Genomic DNA, 20,152 nt, shown 5'->3' on the forward strand with positions numbered 1-20,152 from the left:
GATATACAGTTCTGGTGAATTAAAGACCCTGAGGTTTTTTTTTTTTTTTTTTGCTTTATCAAGCATCTGGCGAATGTCACACAAAGCTAGTCAACTGTGTCCCAGCGTTTTAGTATTTAGAAATTAATTGTGTGTTCAACAGAAATTAGCCTACAAAGTCATGTTGCAGCATGTTTCTGTCATTGCTACATTTACAGGATAAATCCATCAAGAAGATGTTTATTTGTGCAGCAAAAGTAATAGTGGTACGACAACTGGGTTGACCTTTTTTATGTGCTTAAACAAAAACAAAACAAGTCTAAATGAATAACCAAGTAATTCTCAGGGTTACAGCTGGTTTACTTTGTGGATATTTGTGCTGCAGCCTAAATGCAGTGGTACACATAACAAGATGTTAATGACACCTTGAAAATTATTTGAATGGTATGGAGCAAAGCAACCAAAAGAACCAGTTATCAGAAGTGGCAGATTAAGTCTGAATTCCGCATACCCTGGAAAATGTTTTTCACACAGTATTGACTTAGGGCTGTTCGATATAACGATATATATCGGATGACGATATAAAAATGTCTATCGTTTCTTTTTACGCTATCGTTTGTTTCGTGGTGTCGCAAAATAAACTGTTTACGGCAATATTTTTTCATCGTTTTGATGGTCACTGTAGTGGCTATATTAATTTCTTAACGTTCTCTCTTTCTCTTTCTCATATATTTTATATAACCACACTATGGAGGGACAAGCGCCTGTTTTTATGCGTTGTGGTTAGCAACAACGACGGTAACAGCATCGGGTGTCCGCTTGTTTATGTTCCACATAAACCTTTCACAATAAAGCTCAAGATCCTGTTGAGACTTTTCAAACTAAACTGAATCACGTGAAAGAGCAGATTATTTACGGATGAGAATTAAATGGCCTTTACAACTTATGTCTAAAAATGTATAGTTTCATGCATCGGTTAAAAAACTCGACTCCAGCTACAGTACATGACGCGCAGCTGGAAACACTTCCCGCAAGACGAGCTGCCCGAGATTCACAGAATTTACAGAAAATGTTACATTTTTGTGATTTATATCGTTATCGGGACGATAGAATTCTTATATCGGGATATGAGATTTTGGTCATATCGCACAGTCCTAATATTGACCAACTTTGTTAGGTTCAATGAAAGACTCATTATTGATAATGGAACAACAGCTATTTCATTAGTGTCATTTTTGTATTTTTGTTTCTGTAGGTTCGTTCATGGTGGTGAACGCTTCAGGCCGGGCATCAGGTCAGAAGGCTCACTTGTACATGCCCACCCTGAAGGAGAATGACACCCACTGCATCGACTTTCTTTACTCTCTATCCAGCCGGGATGGAGCCAGCCCAGGCACACTCAATGTCTATGTCAAGGTGTGTGTTCAGTGTGTGTGTGAATGACAGGGCGGGAGCGGGTAGATTGACATATGAAGGGCTTGATGAAACTTGAACATGTACACAAACAAACACACCTCTGTTCTCTGTTAGGAGGGATGAAGTTAGCCCTCCGGCACTAAATATCTATCTGTGTGTGTGTGTGTGTGTGTGTGTGTGTGTGTGTGTGTGTGTGTGTGTGGCTGTGTCTGTCTGTCTGTCTGTGTGTGTGTCTGAGAGAGAGAGAGAAAGGGAGAAAGAGAATAAGTGATAGGTAGGTAAACAGAAAGTCATCATCTATTCCCTTTTAGCAGGGATCAAGTTAGCTGTAGTATAGGCTGCTAGATAGCAGAGCTCTTGATTTTTATGTAGTTTGTGGACTTTTAGAAAGAAGGTATTATTTTCAGCTTGCTTCTATTAATGGACTCAAAAGCTGATTACGAATACCAACCATTAAAGTAAGCTAACAGTAAACATTAGGAGTAGCTGCCATGGGATAGAACAGTAGTAGGTATGGACTTGCAAGAATGAATTTTTTATGTTAAAGTACGAATGCACTCATGGGCACCTGAGTAGAATTAAGAAGAAGCTATGAATGGTGAATGGAGATATGAAAAGACAGAGTAAAGAGGGAAACTGGAGAAATATAAAGCTGTGTGGAAGGCATACAAAGAAAAGAAATGGCATGAAGACACTGATGAAGGTATGGAAACGAGTAAGGAAGGTGAAATGCTACAGCTTTATTATACAGAAGCATGGTGAAAAACCCATCAAAAAAATTTGAGGATTTGGCTTTGAAAACAGTTCATGAGTGAAACGACTTTATGAGTAATGTGTCTAAATGTGAAATAAAAATGGAACATCATTGTCAATAATGGTAGATACAGCTGATAAAGTTAGTAATCCTGGAAATTATGTGTTTTCCTTTATACAGCTCTACATATTCAGCTGTCTCCATACTATGACGTCTATAACTTCTATAGTTCTATGACTGCAGACGTTTGTGCAATTGATTCAGACACGGCTTAAAATGCAAAACTATTCACAGTAAAATGTAATATGTCAGGTTATAATGGGAAACAGCATGTTACTGTTGGATTCAGTAGTTTTCTTACTGCAGTTTGTTAGTTTTACCCTTTTCTTCGTTTTATCCACTAACTCTGCTTTAATTAAACCGTGCCTCTTTTTCTCTCCCTGCCTGCAGGTGAATGGAGGTGCTCAGGGTAACCCAGTGTGGAATGCCTCTGATACTGTCACTGAAGGTTGGGTGAAAGCTGAATTGGCTATTTCTACATTCTGGCCCAACTCCTATCAGGTACTACAAATGCACACAAGTCCTCTGGACATACTCTCACAGACATTGTTTAGGTACTGTACTGCTTAGATGCACATAAATAACAACAAATATGTCATCATCCAAAAACACGTGGATCTAACTGTAGGTTGAGCACAAAAGGTACATTTCATGACAGTCATTCTTTAATGACTTTCTCTGTTGTGTACGTGTGTGTGTGTGTGTATTGGTCGGTTTAAGGTACAGAGACATACCCTGCTGTGTTATTTTATGAGGCTCCACAAAAGAAACTCTGTTGTACCTAATGACTGAGCTGTGCTCAGTAAATGCAGGCACCCCTGTGTCTCACACAGATACAAGGCACAATGGTAATCAAAGTGAATTAAATGTCAGTGTGTCTCTGTGCATGTTTCCTTCCCTAATAAAGAGTCACCACCTGGGGGGGAAATAGCACTCAGTACAGTACAGAGTACTGGAGGCCACTGAGGGCAGAAACAAGTTTTAAAGACAATTTAGTTCCTCTTTTGAATTGTTTAACTGTTCTAGATCAATAATTTGTTTGTTATTGGAATATCATATCAACATAGAGTGCTAGATATTTGAATATTCAGATATTCCCCAGTGGGAATGCATCGAAAAATAAAAAAAAAATTCTGACAAAATCTCACTAGAAAAATATTAGAGACACAAAACTGTAAATAGTGAACAACATGTATGCTTATCAGGGTCAAATCAGCACCAGCCTTTGTTTATATAGCGAAACAAATATGTGCAATCAATCAAAGTTGGGAATAGAAATCCCAATTTCACACAGTGACATGCTATTACACAAATCAAAATAATGTTGTAAATGCTTATAATTTCAAATTAAATTCAGTTTACCAACACTGTAAACAACATTGTCAAACTGTTGCTAATACAGCAAAGCTTTAGCAGTGACTGTGACTTTTAGAAACTTGATATGTATGCCAAAAGGGATTTATTTTTGAAGTAACAGAGGAGAGTAAAGACTTCCCAGAAGTCTTAAGTATTCAGAGTGAGTCGCAGCTGATACTGCTGAGAATCCTGACAAGTACAGCACAGAGGTGTGTGTGTGTGTAGCGTGCGTAGTGTGTATGAGTCTATATATGTGTGGGTCAGGAGTGCATGGCCCCTTGACAGCCCTGCTGACACCCTGTTCTCATCCTGAGAGTTTGCATAAACTCTGTTGGAAAATATAAGGGACTGTCCTGTTGGGAGAGTAAAATGAGAAAGACACAAAAGAGCAATTAAAAATAGGAAGGAAAAATAGAGGAAAATGCGAAAATATAGAGAAAATATGGGATGGTGGAAAAGTCTGAAAAGTACAACATAGATAAAGCGTGGAAGAAAACAGGAGGAAAAGTAGAGGAGGTTTAAATGAAGAAGAGAGGAAGAAGGCAGAGGAGAGGCAGCATATGTGCTTGGCATAAGGATGGAGACAGAAGGGATGAAGTGAAAAGAGGAATAGTTGCTGACTTTTAGTGGAAAACTCCCCTGGGGTTCCCATATGAGCTTCATAGGGATGTCAAGATGTTCCAGTTTGTGAAAGAAAGTTCTTATTTTTGAATTTCATTATAATGCTTGCATTTCTTTCATTCTTTCTTCCTTTCTTCTGTCTGGTCTAAGGTAATATTTGAAGCCGTTTCAGTCCAAGGCCACCCAGGTTTCATCGCCATTGATGACATACGAGTTCTGGCTCACCCATGCCGTAAGTGGGAGAGATTGTGAATGTGTTGTGATGGTTGACCCTGCACAACTGTAGCCCTGCTGAGCATCATCTGTTTTATAGATGTCGCACACTTACACACACAAAAACACAGCATAAAGGACAGATTGTGAGGGTCGCAGACAGATTGTAGAGAGCAAGGAAGAAGGTCCAGACCCAGGGTCTTCATCACTCAAATGTGACAAAAACACTTTGCTTCACAAAACTCTGGACTGCTTATTGCCACAGTCTGAGGTCTACTTACTGCGCCCTGCCTTCTCAGTATTCTGCAACTCCTGACATTCTCCTTCTGCTCCTATTAACTGTTTATGTTGTTTCAGGAATCAAAGTTTTACACTCAGTTTTACGTCTATTTTATAGATAGGAATCAAATCATACTTAGTCATCATATTAGAGCAGTATAGCTAAATTAATTGATAAATGATATTGCATTCATTTTGAAAGGATTATAAATGAAAATGAAAAGTATTTTATTTTTAATCACTCCACTAGTATTATCTTTGTATTTTATCTATGTTCGGTCTGTCCACCGTGGTTCTCTTGCTGATCCTCTCCTCAGCCCTTCTTTCTATCTGCCTTGTATCTTTCCTTTGAACAGCCGACGCAAAACAATCAGTTCACCTTTGCAAGCCACTAATCGTATTATTCAAAAAGAGAGCAAACATATTTACAGTGTAAGGAAAAACTAAAATCCAATTTAATTTTAAAAAGACTGAGGAAAAAGATGACTATAAAAATAATGAAAGATTTTCAAAAAAAGCAAATCTAAGTTTTTGCCCTTGTCATTTGCAACAAGCTGACCATTAATGTCAGGACAAATTATCATTGTTGAGTGATCGATGCATACTCTGTTAGTCTTATCTATGTCTGCAGACAGTCAAAATGAAATTAACCAGTCGCAGGCTGGTCTCAATGGCAGACCAAAGTCACCCAGCTGTCTGTCTCACTGACAGACCTTTGCATCTGTCTCATGGCCACAGAATTTCTCTGCCGTAGTCCAGACAATGTTAAGCTCTCCTAGAACTGAATTAGTATCGTTCATGGTTTCCCTGAAAGTGTGAACTCTTAAACTGTAACAGTAACACTTTGAGCAGCAAGCAATTTATTTTTTATTAGCATGTTAATTTTGGGTAATTGGGATATTGTTTATCATTTAAATAATTTATTTGTTTTTGCAGACTATATATGCATTTGATGACTTCAACAACATTGAATTCAACGTGTATAAAAAAAAGACCAAGAAGAATGGATTTATATTTTTCCTGACTTTTACACATCTATATCATCAGCACATTGCTGTCTGTGTTGCAGGTAAAGCCCCACACTTTCTACGCCTGCAGAATGTGGAGGTAAATGTGGGTCAGAATGCTACTTTTCAGTGTACTGCTGGAGGGAAGTGGTCTCAGCATGATAAACTCTGGCTGCAGGTGAGTATGTTCACGTTAGTAAAACTGTGCATAAATGGATATATATACATATATGTTTGTTAAAAGGAGGGACAGAATACCACAAACCAAACCATATTTACCCAATTTACCCAACTTGGGGACACAAATATGAATATATAAAAAAAGTGTACTAACAGTATTACTAATGTCAACAACACTGCACATTTATAGACATCAGTACCTACAGTACGTACTGCTGTTTACACCTGGAACTTCTTCCTAGACTTTAATTTTAATGGACATATAGGATAAACGGGTATATATTTTTCAATAAACTAAAAGAAACTAAAAGAAAATTTAAACCATTGAAAGGCCAACATAACAGATAAAGTTATTATTCATATATTATTCTTAATTTTATTTTATAGTATTGTTTGGCGAACATCCCAAGTATTACCAGCTCTATTTCAGAATTGATTAAAACTCCTTGTTCTGCTTTGCACCAGTGATTCCATCCTTGCACGTGTGATTTGTTTATGCGCCTGAGTGTATATGCTGTGTGCAGCCATGCCTATGTACTCATTCTGCTTTACATCCATGTGCATTGGCAAGCTTACATGTTTTCACTAAATGAGTATGTACTGCTGAGAATGCTCCAAAGGAGATCAGTGACCCTCCTCACCCAGGGGGTCTATATCTGAGAGTATGATACCACAATCATACGCAAAGCAAAAAAAATGACAGTAAACACTTGGAGTCTTTGTTGAAAACTCTCTGGTCTTTTCCACCATGCAGCAATGGAATGGTAAAGACACAGCCCTGATGGTGACCAGGGTGGTGAACCACAGACGTTTTTCTGCGACCGTTAGCGTTGGCGACACATCTCAGCGCAGCACAAGCCGCTACCGGTGTGTCATCCGATCAGACGGTGGATCTGGGGTGTCCAACTACGCTGACCTCATTGTTAAAGGTACGTTCATCTGTTTAACTTCTTTAAACTACAAAAACAAGATGATTTATCTTTCATTTAAAACCAGAGCATCGGAAAGGAATTTTGATGGATATAAGTAGAGCATTGTTCAACAAATCAGATCAGAAAGGATGCAGTAAAGTGGGACAGTTTCTTTAGAAAGTGAGAAACAAGCCTGGGTTGTGGTTGTGTAGTTGCGTGTGCATTTGGCTGTTGCTCATTAGGGATGTGAGAATGCTGAGGATAGAATACTGAATAGATTTGAGAATAGTGCCTAGAACTCACAATGAGCCCTCATTCACTCAGTTTCTGCCCGTCTTTGTCCATCTTTTAGTTCATTTTCTTCCCAGTATGTTGATTCTTATTCCCTCCCTTTCCCACAATCTTCAAAACTCATACTGCTATTTTGTTTAGTTATTTTAAATATATATGAAAAAAAAGATTTTTTTTATCCTCTGAATGTTCATAGTCACCTAATTAAAAGATGATTTTGTAATAGTTTATAATAGTTTCTTCTTGATTAGGTCAAAGGAAGAGTACAGCAGTACTTCAGCAGGACTGCAGATAAAAGTTGGATAGAAAACCTTTTGGGTCATCTGTTATCATATACAACTCACAGAACTACTCAAGATATCCACATCCCAAAAAGTTGATTCTGTTCACCTGAACGTAGCGTTTTCAGTGGGATGTGTACATCCACTGGGTGATGTGTCCACTGGCCTGTAGGTGTAAATAGACTGCGGAGTCGTGGCCTGACGAGTTAGCTCTTCTGTGTTGTGCCATCCACTTAAGCAGAGGTTGTTTGATGACAAAACGTTTCTCCCACTGAAAACGCTATGTTCAGATGAACAGAATCAACTTTTGGGGATTTCCTTACCTGGATGATTAAGCAGGCATCAAGACAGAGATATCGAAATATTTCAAACCTATAAGAAATGTGTGATATGCACACAGGTGTGATGTAATGGGGTAGCTAAACATGCAATGTAAAATAGAGACAATTTAAACACTAGCATATCAACAATATAAAAGAAATGCAAGAACATGCAGAGAATACATCATGCTGCCAAACATAAAAAAACCTAATTGTCTCAGATAAGCTGAAACTATGCTTATAAAGCAAAAATAGAAGGTAATCATTAATCTGACTAATGCTAAAGAAAGTAGCAATGATTTGCTTACAAAACTGATTCTTTTTTCTGTCTCCTGCCTGCTTCTTCTTTTCTTCTTCAGTGTTTTGCTTTCATCTCTTCTCACCTCCTGTTTCCTCTGCCCCCGTAGTGTACTGTTCTGTGCTGTTCGACAAATCCTCTCACTGAGGACATTCAAATACTCTAATGCAATCTATCAACTCTGTGACAGGGTAAAAATATGAAGGAAAATCTGCCATTTAGCAAGTTATTCCCTCTCCCATGATTCTTGTGAACAACAGGAAATATGGTCCTGTCCTGCTGAGAAGGATATTGATGTACTGAGTAGGCTGGATAATATTGTTGTAAGGACTTTGATAGAATTATAGCATTGCAGCTATCTGTTGTTGTCAGACATAATTACATTCTTTTACCTCTCCCCATCTCCTTCTGTTGCACTGTGTTTTTAATTCTTTTTTTATAACGATCTTTGTCTCCACCTCCAACTTGTGGACTTCATGAAGTTCTGAATAAATAGGAAATAATCATTCATTTTTTTCAATGTTGACCTGATCGACGTAGCGCCTGCTAAAGGGCTTTCTGTCTCTCATGAAGTCTATAAAAGGGTTCAGTTAGTTATTGCTCAACATAGTGAATACTTGTATTTTAGCACTGATACTTAATTATATGTGAAGCAACACGGAAAAAGATGCGAACACCAAGCAATGTATGCTAATATGTTAGCCTATTAGCACTCTACGATTCTCTTAAGCTAGCTTTCTTGCAGCATGGCACACAACAAAAGTAACAGGTATTTTTTCCTGGCATTTATCCTTTAAGAAATAAAGTATAAGACCCCAAGCTCACAACTTTTATTCTCTTTTTAAGTGTCCTTGACCATGACACTGAAGCCCTATGTGTTCAGTCACTGTAGAGCTGAGTTTATGCTTGATCGCTTGACATTCTCCGGGGCTGCCTTTTGACAGCATCTTGTGTTGCATCCTGACCAAAGTTTATAACCAGGGAAAAGGGGTCCAAACACAAAGGAATGGTTTTCTGCAGTTATAGTGTAACATACCCTTCAGTCCATGGGTTCCACTATTTATCATATATAAATAGTATATATCTTGTGTTTATTTAAGAATAGAGTGCTCCCAGTGAAGCTTAAAGTAGATGTCTAGGATGCATTTCCCACAAACACACCTCTCTGCCCTAAAATATTTAGTGTGAAATATATATATATTTTTTTATATGTATTAAATATATAATCGTGCGGCGCAAGGGGGATTGAACTGTGTTTGTTTTTAATGGAATTTGAATTGCATCACTGAAATCCGTTTCAGTGCAGAGGCGCTCCGGCCTAAATTATGTTCTCAATGCATATTTGGTTTGAATTATGCTGTTAACCTTATTTGGTGTGAAGGATGTTTTAATCTGAAGGGAGGCTGGAATGTGTAGCCTGTGTGTGTGTGTGAGTGTGCTGTTTTGATTAGATGATAGTCCAGGGACTGAAATTGTCATTACCATCTGTTAGCAGAACGCACAGACTGTACTCCTGAGAACATCCAAATGTGTGCGTATGCGTGCGTGTGTATTGCTTACCTTACTGAATGTGTCTGTGTGCATGCGTGTGTTTCTGTGTCTTACTCCTGTGTGTATGTGTTTGTGTTTGTAGCTCAGGTGCTGTCAGCCATGCATTGTGCCAGGGGAATAGCCCATGCCAACACAGTGAACGAGCGAGAACGGAAAAATTAAACACACGCACATGCATGAACACACCTCCCCGAAGCCCTGTGTGCACAGTGTGTGCTGCTAAATGTGTGTAAATGTGGCATTGTCCTTGATTCACATGTTAGTGTACTTGTGAGTTTTCTAATCTATTCATTCATGTGCTGTAGAAACATCCTGTGTGGCTTAATTTCTCTCTGGGCGTGTGTATCATCATGCCTTTTCATTTGTGTTTTCACATGTAAGGTATCGTAAGGTTTTCAAATTAATTTGTGCAGGTATGTGTGTGTTTGTGTCTTCTTCCAGGCTTTCTAAGTGAAATCAGGGTTAATTAGTGTGTTGTTCAGCCAGGTGTGACAACAGGAATCTGGAGAGACTCTTCTAATCTGACAGCACCCTGTGTGACTGTATGTCTGTCTCCCATACATGCTCATGCATGAATATTCATTTTGTGACACAATAATGCTGACCAGCTGAGCAGATGATTTCTTCCTTGTTGACTAAATTAGAAAAGACAGCTGAAATGAAATGTTCTGAATCAGCCGAGCTACTGCCTGGTGGAGGTAAATTTCTTTATTACTCAGTACAGTTAAACTCATTACAGCTAAACCTATTCCAGGATAAAATGACTGAACTGAGCAAAAATTGGCATGTGTAGCAACTTTCAAGTAACTCTTTTTGCGGTGTTTTGTTTGCAAAAAAATCGGACAATACTGGGGAAGATTTGGGTTCTATAATACTGCCAGAGCCAAAGAAAGACATTTTACCCACTGGTCTTCAGATTTTAACATTCATCTGAAGAACGTGGAGAAAAAGCAGACGGAAGTCAGGCTTTTTAAGTATAATGCACAGCTTTACACCTCTTCTGTCATCTTTCCATCATTCAGTGTCCATATTATTGTTTCACCTTACTTCTTTCTTATTCATGCCTCTGCCTGACTTCACACCTCTCTTGAAGTTAATATACGGCAAGGAAAACATGCAGTGACAGCCGTTAGTTGTCAACAGCACCTCCTCCTCCTCCACCTCCTCGCCTCTTTAAAAGCATTACATCTTTGCATTAAAGATAACCTAGTGTGGTTGTTCTTTTGTGTCATGTATATGTGGTTATAATGGTGCTTGCTCATATTAACACTAAAAATAAGTATATGTAAGTGGAAATGGTGATAAAGTCACTAACATATACTCCTCTAGAAGACAAAGGGGACTAGATGGGATTGGAAGAATAACTGGAAACTGTAAATGTAAAATGAATGCACTGTCTCCAATACACTAAGAAAAAATCCAGTTGCAGTTAAAAAAGCATGTCAACAAAATGACTGAAAGCATGCAACGCTTCCACACAAGCCAGGCACAAAGTTTCCCAAACAGACACTCACGGCTATAGAAAGTTTAGCAAAACACATACACACATCTACACCCACACACACACGCACACAGATGTTTTTCAATGCTCCTGTGCGTTTCTCATTTGTATTGCTCTTGTAGAACAGATGCAGTCAAAGCCCCAGGGCAACAAGGTCTCAACCATACCCCCGGCTGTACTTGTGTTTGGGTGTGTGTGTGTGTGTGTGTGTTAAAGAGTGAGCAAGCCTACATGCTGACATGTCTCAGGGAGTATGAATTTAGGCTGTATTTGAGTTGTGAATGTGGTGTATTGTGCATGGGCATGGGCATCAGTGTGTATGTGTGTACTGTTCTGTCTGTCATAGATAAGACTCAGTGGGGCGTAGCAGAGATCCAGGAGAGCCACTGACAGCCAGTGCCCTGTGGACACCATGCAGAGTGTGTGTAATGGTTATGTGTGCGAGTTCCCCAGGAATATGGCCACATTTTTCTAAGTCTCCCTCGGGGGTCATAAAGCTGATTGTAGTCCAAGAATTAGACCTAGCAGTGCCACTGCAATGTGTAAGGGTCTCTGAGTGTGTATGTGTGTGTCTGCATACTGTATATGTGTGTTTGTCCATAGAGCTTTCAGTCGCCCAAAGCACATTCCCAGCATCTTCTGTGTGTCTGTTCCTTGATAAGGAAATCAATAGGAGAGTGGACAGCTCAGCTGTATGTGTCAGATCTCTAGAAACTCACTGACGCTCTGAACCCCCACTGGGTGTGAACACAACACAACCTTCAATTTATAAAAATAACTGTTGGAAACTATGTTAGACTTCCAAGTGAGGAGTTTTATTCCAAAATGAGATGTCAAACATTTAAAAGGCAGACAAATGCGATGTCAAACATTCACACGAAAATCAATTTCCAAGTTTTCCAAGCAGTTGTTTGCAATAATATTTGCACAAATGATGCCATCTTCTTAAAGCCTTAACTTATCTACATGCACAGTTCATTCTGTAAACAAACCTGACATTCATTTTAGATGGTTTATGCCCTCAAGGTATTAGGGAGGCTTTCATAGTTTGACATAGAACACAAGTGTCAGAACAACCAGCTGTAAATACTTATCAAAACAGCATTTCTGTGAAAAATACAACAAGGTAATGCGAATGTCATGACTGTGTTTTTCCACTGATAGTTTGTGAAAATGTGCATTAAATGTACATCAACATGAAATAAAAACACATCAAGAAAGTGAAAGATATTATTAGTTTTTTGCCCAGATAAATAAAATGATGAAAAACTAAATAGAAATAAAACCCAATCACTGTGATTTATGAAGGTCTTATTATTTAGTCAAATTACCTTTAAGCAAGCATGGGAGGAAGTGTATCCAGTAATTCTGGAAAAGGGAAATCAAAATGTAATAGTTATCTCACCAGCTGTCATGGTAATGTGGCCAAATTTGTTTGTTTTTTTAAAGTCATTACCTGCAAAACCTTTACTCGTGTAATTTGATCTTTTTTGGCATAAAAACTGATAGATTACTCGAACTTGGATTGCAGAAGAGCTGCACTGCACTGCTGCAGCTCAAGAAAATAAAAAATGGATAACAAATAAATAAAATGTTTATTAGTTTATCATACTTTCATAAGTTTTGTAAAGATGAGCTCCCCGAGGAGAGAGGAAGTGTAAAAAAAGTGTGCAAAGTTGTTTGTTTGGCTACATCGGGGAGTATGTAGGTTTCTGTGTGTGTGTGCATGGAATAAGAACGGAAGCTTAAGCCAGTGTACACTCCGCCTGCCTCTTTAACCAGGTTCTTAGGGCTTGCCTTAGGGTGTGTGTGTCTTTAAGTGTGTGTGTGTCTGTATGTCTGTGCATGCGTTGTGTTGTGTTGTGTACACTGAGCAGTTTGTCATGTAATTGGTATTCCATGTCCATTTCTCTTTCATGTGCATCTCCTTCTCTCCGTGTGTGTGTGTGTGTGTGTGTGTGTGTGTGTGTGTGTTAGTACAAGAGAGTGGACACTTCACACAGAATTTCTGAAGAGAAATATAAGTAATGCATGAACAGGTACGGTGAATAACGGACGAGAAGGACTGCGGGTGAGAAAAGGAACGAATTGGACAGAGAGAGGAAGTAAGAAGAGGGTCAGCAAGGAGTGAGGGAAGCAGGCAGGAGAGGATGCAGTAAAGGTGAAAAGTTGAAATCAGAAACAGGACAGCACAGATGAATGAGTAAAAGAAAAATGTGTTTACAGCAGAGTTCAAAAGAACAAGGGAGAGGACCACAGAAAATGAGGTGAAAAGGGGGAAAAGTAAGAAGAAAGTTTGGGCGAATCAAAAGCAAGAAGATTTAATTTATCACTGCAATGATAACTGGAAAAAAAAACAGAAACGGTAAAAAAACAGAAGTGAGAAGCAAGGAGTAGGGAAGTCAAGCAGGTAGAAGTTGACTGTCATCTTTATGGACACTTTGACGGGACGTAATGTGGCGCAATCCCACAAATTCTAGTGAAAAAAGATTCAGGAGGCTGTGTCTGCACTCATGGTCATAATTACTATGAAAAAATAACACATACCACTGAATTGTTTCCCCGGTGACAGCATTATGTGAAACCTTGTCAGATACACTCCATACAACACGAAGACCCATCATAGTCTGTCAGACCAACCGCTGTGGTCTGAGAGGTACTGATAACACAATCTATCCTTATTTATTCCATTTCCATAGTTTCATATTTTTCTGCAAAAAGTTTCAACAGCATAAAGACAGCGTATGCAAATGTCGAAAATGCGCAATTATTACTTCTGTTGAAATTTAAGAAAGGCATAAAAACATTTGCATAGGGCATGTTCCTCTGTGTGTTTCATAATGCTCCAATGTTTGCAGTGGGTGAAAACAGACGTTTATACAGGTCTGCAAGACGGGGTTTGGCATTTTCTTGCTGAAATAGACTTCTGGATGGCACCGTGTCACTCCTAAACCCGTATATACCAGCAGCATCAATGTGGTTATCACCAGTATGTCATCCATGGCACTAACACTAACTTTTGCATCAGTCAGTCTCAAGTGAGCTTGAGCATATAAAGGCTGGCAACCTTTCTGGATCTTGTTTATAAATGTTTTATTGTTTGCACGATAGAGCTTTTAACCTCGCCATCTTATGTTCTAAGAGACTAATCCCTCTCTGGGACTTCTGCAGTTGGAAGCATCAATTTCAAAATTAGCTTATATTCTTAGAAAAACAGCCACATTTGATACATTTGTAAGACTGAGTGCAGGATTTTACATTGAAATGAATGTTCAAAACAACTAATCTAACATGTTTACATAGTATCGGTAATGGCAACATTAAACTACCTTAAAGATGGAAACACTGTTCTGTTCCCCGAACACCCCCAAGCTTTCCTCCTGGACCTGCTGCGCATTACATGACTACAACTTAATTTGATATGCATGTTATGATGTAAAATTGCTTTTCTCTATTTGATTTTATTACCATATTTGTACCAGGTAATGTCTTGGTATTTGGTTAAATAATTCCAAATAAGTTTGCCAATACTAAGTCCTGTTTACTATAATTTCACAGTAGTTTTACACTGCACTGCTATGACAATCATTGCTGACTACTTTAGCTACAGGAGCTGCTATCTGCAGAGGAAAAACAGCTTTTATCAAAAGTAAGTGAAAGCGAGTGGGGCTGTGCCAGGCAGTGGAAACAATGCTAAAACCAGGAGATACTGAGGACAATGGGAGGACAAGTCAGTGGACCGAGTTTACACCAAGTTGATGAGTGAGTCAGAAATTTTCCCTTCAGGTAGAATACATTCACAATAGTGAAAACCCATATTAAATTTTGAAGCACACAGGCTGGGCCATCAGAATACAGACATGTATTCTAAATAAATAAAATCTTTGTCTCTTAAATGTTGTCCAACCTAAATGAGCAGAAAGGAAACATCATAGTTATGAATTAGATGCTTTTAGGTATGCCTCGGTCTAACAGGTTTGTTTATCTTGCTTGTTCAAAGATTTAAGACAGCACCATTTAAAAATGTGACATCCTTATGAACTTTCTTCTTTTTGGATTGCTGCCTTTTATAACAATGAATTATCTGATATCTTAGTTCACATGACAGGAGCAACAAACAGAGTCCCTTGATATTTCAGCTGCATAGTCTGATAACTGTCATCAGTAAACCCCTGCCTGTTGATCTTTAAATGATAAGGAAAATGAATTGGTGTCTTTGCAGTGTTCTTCAGCTCGCTTAAATTAGAGGTTAGAAGTGACACCAGCTCTTGTGAAATATCTCTGCAATTTGCATAATTACAGTGCTGTTTCAAAGAAAAAAAAGTGTTGGTTGACAAAATTACATCACTTTAAAGAGTGGTGCTCAGTGTTCTAGAAACACTGAACGATGAACCTGGAAATCAGAGATAGAGAAGTTTGAAATACTAAAAAACTATCCAATATAAATTTGTTCCACTCAAAAAGCTGCCATGTGGCAGTTATCATTAACACTTGGCAAATTCTGTTGATCTTATCATATCTGAATTATGCTATTCTGTGCGCATGTGAGTGTGTACGTGTGTCTTATCTTTGCTATGTGAGATGAACTGAGATGAAGTTCAAGGAGCTGCGAAATGGACCTGCAGTGTATTACTGATAAGACAACAATTTACAAGGAGATTAAGCAAAAAGTGAAAAAAAAATCACTAATATGGGGAAAGAGAGAAAAGAAAGTTGTCTTTTCAAACTTTCACATTGTTCAAAACATATCCTTTAACAACATATTCAGATTTTTGTAAATAAAAGACAACTCCAGCTTATTTAATAGCTACTTGATAAAGTTCATTTTTGGGGATTTTATTCTGCATGGATTATTAAAAGGAAAGAAAACCCATATAAACGGGCCAGATAGAGAGAGAGGAAGCAGTTCATGGACAAAAGAAAAGAAAAGTCTGTTATCATCTTGACTGTCATTACTCCTTCTTGCTCCACTGTTGAAATGGGAGAAAAACAGATTTTGGCAGAGTGACTGTCATTTTTGGTGCAACAGATTTTTCCATCTTTTCCACCACTGGGGTGATATATTTTCTCTCCTCTGGTGGGCTGAAGCCTAATATCACTCTTTTACAGTCTTTCACCCACTGTACACACACACACACACGTTTGCAATCTTATAACCTTTCACTTTCCAAGAACATGGCTGAGCAACATATATTTTATATATATATATGTGTATATATATATATATATATGTGTATATATATATATATATATATATATATATATATATATATATATATATATATATATATATATATATATATGTATATGTATATATATATATATGTATATATATATATATGTATATATATATGTATATATATATATATATATATATATATATATATATATATATATATATATATATATACACATATATATATATATATATATATATATATATATACACATATATATATATATATATATATATATATATATATATATATATATATATATATACGTACGTGTTGAAATGGGAGGGCAGAAAGTGAGCACTTATGTCATTGTCATGCAGGTGCATATGCTGTTTCATGACTGTGGTGCATACAAATGGAAACTTAATGTGTCTTTTTTTCCTACCTAGCTAAAAGGGTCAAGACCACTATAGACATGAAAAATGTCTACAGTTTTCTCCTTTTATGAAATGTTCACCTAAAGTTTCTCAAAGATTTTATTTTATTTTTTTGCTACCAGCGGGTGTGTCAAAAATTCATCTACTGAAAAATTCAATTTTGAGATTATTTTTCTAAATATCCATTAGTTAAAAGACTAGTAGGGCTAGTATATATGTGTAATCTTTTAATCTCTCTCTTAAAATTAGAAAATAGAAACTATGTAGGCTTTTGATTTTCTGAATACCAATTGGACATTTTGAGAAAGTCTAGTATAAATGACCTTGAGGTCTTAATAATGGAGAGAATCTATTATAGACAGAAAAATCTCTACAATGCAAACACACACACAGAAACAGCCAATGCTTTTTGGTGTGCACACTAATAAAAACTACAATAAGTAAAGCAGACTTAGCACACGCAAGGACATTTTTTTTTCCACTGTACAAAGAACATTACTTAAGGTCTTTTGTTTTTAGCTTATTTGTCTTTAAACACCATGCTGGGATTATAATACAGTGTAGTAAAAAGTAGATCCATATACTTTGTTCTCGCAGGGTGTAGTAACATGAGGCACGATGAGTCTTCAGACAACAAGACTCCAGAATACAAAAGATAAAACCTTTTGGGGCTGCGACTGCTGCAAAAACATAGACATAAATACTTACACAGTGGTCTTTATGGGCCCAGAGTTACGCGCTGTTTGCCCGCTGTATCCCAATTTCTGTTTGTTTTTACTACAGTAGGTATGTGGCTTCTGCAGAGGCATAACAGAGCTCTGCAGGAAGAGCTCAGTGGAAACGGCCTATTCTCTCCTCTTGTTTATATTCATATCTAACTTTCAGTAGATGAAAAGCATTTTTAACCATTTAGCATACAGTTTGTGGTGTTAGTGAAACATGTAGGAGAGAATCTGACTCATTATAACACCTGAAAAGCTGTTATTACAATTATTTGTTTACAGTTTCAGTGAGCTTTCTGCATTTTTCAAATATCAAGATTTGGTTATAAGATCAACTTTTTGGTAACTTAACCTGCAGGAAATAATAATAATAAAAAAAGATTCCGTCAGGTTAAATATACTGTTAGTTTCTATATGTATTTTTGAGTCTTGTAGGCATTCAGAGTGCCTTAGACACGTTCTGTTTCCCATATGAATGACAGAATTATTGTTGGCTGCTGCATTTTTTTTCTTTGTAATGCAATGTTTTATGTCTTGGGAGTTTTTTAAAAGGCTAAAACGATGAATGTGAAAAGCAAAGCAGAAGAGGAGGGCCTTCAAATCCAGAGACAAAGAGGAGTTGAAAAGGGTGCAGAGAGAGCTGAGGGGACTGATAAGGAATGGGAAGGAGAGCTACAGGCAGAAGATGGAGAACCAGCTTCAGCAAAACAACGTTGGTGAAGTCTGGAGAGGCCTCAGAACCATCTCAGGCCACAAACAGCAGAACTCTCTGCCTGGGAGGGATGTGAGGTGGGCAAATGAACTGAATCATTTCTTCAACAGATTTGATTCAACCATGAGACAGTCTACAACATCGGCTGCAGACTCACCCACCCCCACTGCTGCTGTTCCACCTCTGACACCTCAGACACTTCACACCTCCTCTATTCACCCTGCTCACTCCTCCCCACCCCCAACAACAGCATCCAATACACACTCAACACAAGGCTCCAGCCTGTCTCTCTCAACCACCCAGGTTAGGAGGGAACTGAGGAGGATTAATGGCAAGAAGGCAGCGGGCCCAGATGGCATCAGCTCGAGGGTCGTCAGGTCCTGCGCGGACCAACTGTGTGGGGTGATGGAGCACCTCTTCAACCTGAGCCTGAGGTTGGGAAGAGTCCCACAGCTCTGGAAAACCTCCTGTGTTGTACCAGTGCCAAAGACTTCACGCCCCAAGGACCTCAACAGCTACAGGCCGGTGGCTCTGACATCCCACCTGATGAAGACCCTGGAGCGGTTAGTCCTGGCTCAGCTTCGGCGCCTAACAAGCTCATCACTGGACCCACTTCAGTTTGCCTACCAGCCTGGCATTGGAGCGGATGATGCCGTCATTCACCTCCTACATCGTTCCCTCGCTCACCTGGAGACCGCTGGAAGCACTGTGAGAATCATGTTCTTTGATTTCTCCAGTGCCTTCAACACTATTCTTCCCTCGGTTCTGAAGGACAAGCTGTAGAACTCTGGAGTGGACCATCACCTCACTACCTGGATTTTGGACTACCTCACCGACCGACCACAGTATGTGAGGACTCAGGGCTGTGTGTCGGACAGGGTCGTCTGCAGTACGGGGGCCCCACAGGGAACGGTTCTGGCTCCGTTCCTCTTCACCATCTACACTGCAGACTTCTCCCACAATTCCACCCAGTGCTTCCTGCAGAAGTTCTCTGATGACTCTGCAATAGTCGGCCTCATCACTGATGGGGACGACAAGGAGTACAGAGGACTGACTCAAGACTTTGTGGACTGGTGCCAGCTGAACTACCTCCAGATCAACGCCAGTAAAACCAAGGAGCTGGTGGTAGACTTCCGCAGGCACAAGCATTCTCCACTGCAACCACTGAACATCCAGGGTATGGACATGAGGCTGTGGACAGCTACAGGTACCTTGGTGTTCATCTGAACAACAGACTGGACTGGACTCATAACTCAGACGCCCTCTACAGGAAAGGGCAGAGCAGGTTGTACCTGCTGCGGAGACTCAGGTCGTTTGGGGTGGAGGGCCCACTCCTGAAGACCTTCTATGACTCTGTGGTGGCTTCTGCTATCTTTTATGGCGTGGTCTGCTGGGGCGGCAGCATCTCTGCTGGGGACAGGAAGAGACTGAACAGGGTGATCCGAAGGGCCAGCTCTGTTCTAGGATGCCCTCTGGACCCAGTGGAGGTGGTGAGTGACAGGAGAATGGCGGCTAAGCTGTCATCCCTGTTGGACAACGTCTTCCACCCCATGCAGCAGACTGTGACAGCACTGAGCAGCTCCTTCAGTGGGAGACTGCGGCACCCACGGTGTGGGACGGAGAGATTTCGCAGGTCTTTCCTCCCCACTGCTGTCAGACTCCACAACAAAGACTTTAACTGAACAAACACACACATCCACACATGTGCAATAACACTAAGTGCAATAATCTTTTCTGGCATCGTTGTATTTTTACTCAGTTGTATATAGCATTCGTATTCTATTTTTATCTTATTGTATATTTTTATTCTATTTTATTCTACTGTATATAGTATATTATTTTATTCTATTCTGTACAGCTGTGTACTGTATTTATTCTTATTGTATTCTAATTTTTGCGTCATAACTTTTGCACTGTCCACTTCCTGCTGTGACAAAACAAATTTCCCACGTGTGGGACTAATAAAGGTTATCTTATCTTATCTTATCTGCAAATATAATTTGTGCAGGTTTAGAGAAGTCATTTAACTAACAAGAGCTACATTTGAAGTCTGTTGTAACACAATTTTAACAAGGGCCTGTCTGCC

At 39.0% G+C, this 20,152-nt stretch overlaps 1 protein-coding gene across 8 annotated transcripts in view; it reads left to right on the forward strand.

Moving 5' to 3' along the window:
- The window catches only part of ptprt (protein tyrosine phosphatase receptor type T), a 310,486-nt gene that overhangs the window by 74,230 nt on the left and 216,104 nt on the right, over positions 1-20,152 (forward strand). For all 8 annotated transcript variants that reach the window (XM_082534416.1, XM_082534409.1, XM_082534410.1 and 5 more), the window contains exons 3-7: positions 1,235-1,395; positions 2,600-2,710; positions 4,337-4,418; positions 5,748-5,863; positions 6,620-6,794. In XM_082534416.1, the coding sequence (XP_082390542.1) occupies positions 1,235-1,395; positions 2,600-2,710; positions 4,337-4,418; positions 5,748-5,863; positions 6,620-6,794 (645 nt within the window). The remainder of the gene's footprint in view (positions 1-1,234; positions 1,396-2,599; positions 2,711-4,336; positions 4,419-5,747; positions 5,864-6,619; positions 6,795-20,152) is intronic.

Source organism: Aulonocara stuartgranti (assembly GCF_965226115.1).
Source record: "Aulonocara stuartgranti genome assembly, chromosome: 5".
Taxonomy (NCBI): Eukaryota; Metazoa; Chordata; class Actinopteri; order Cichliformes; family Cichlidae; genus Aulonocara; species Aulonocara stuartgranti.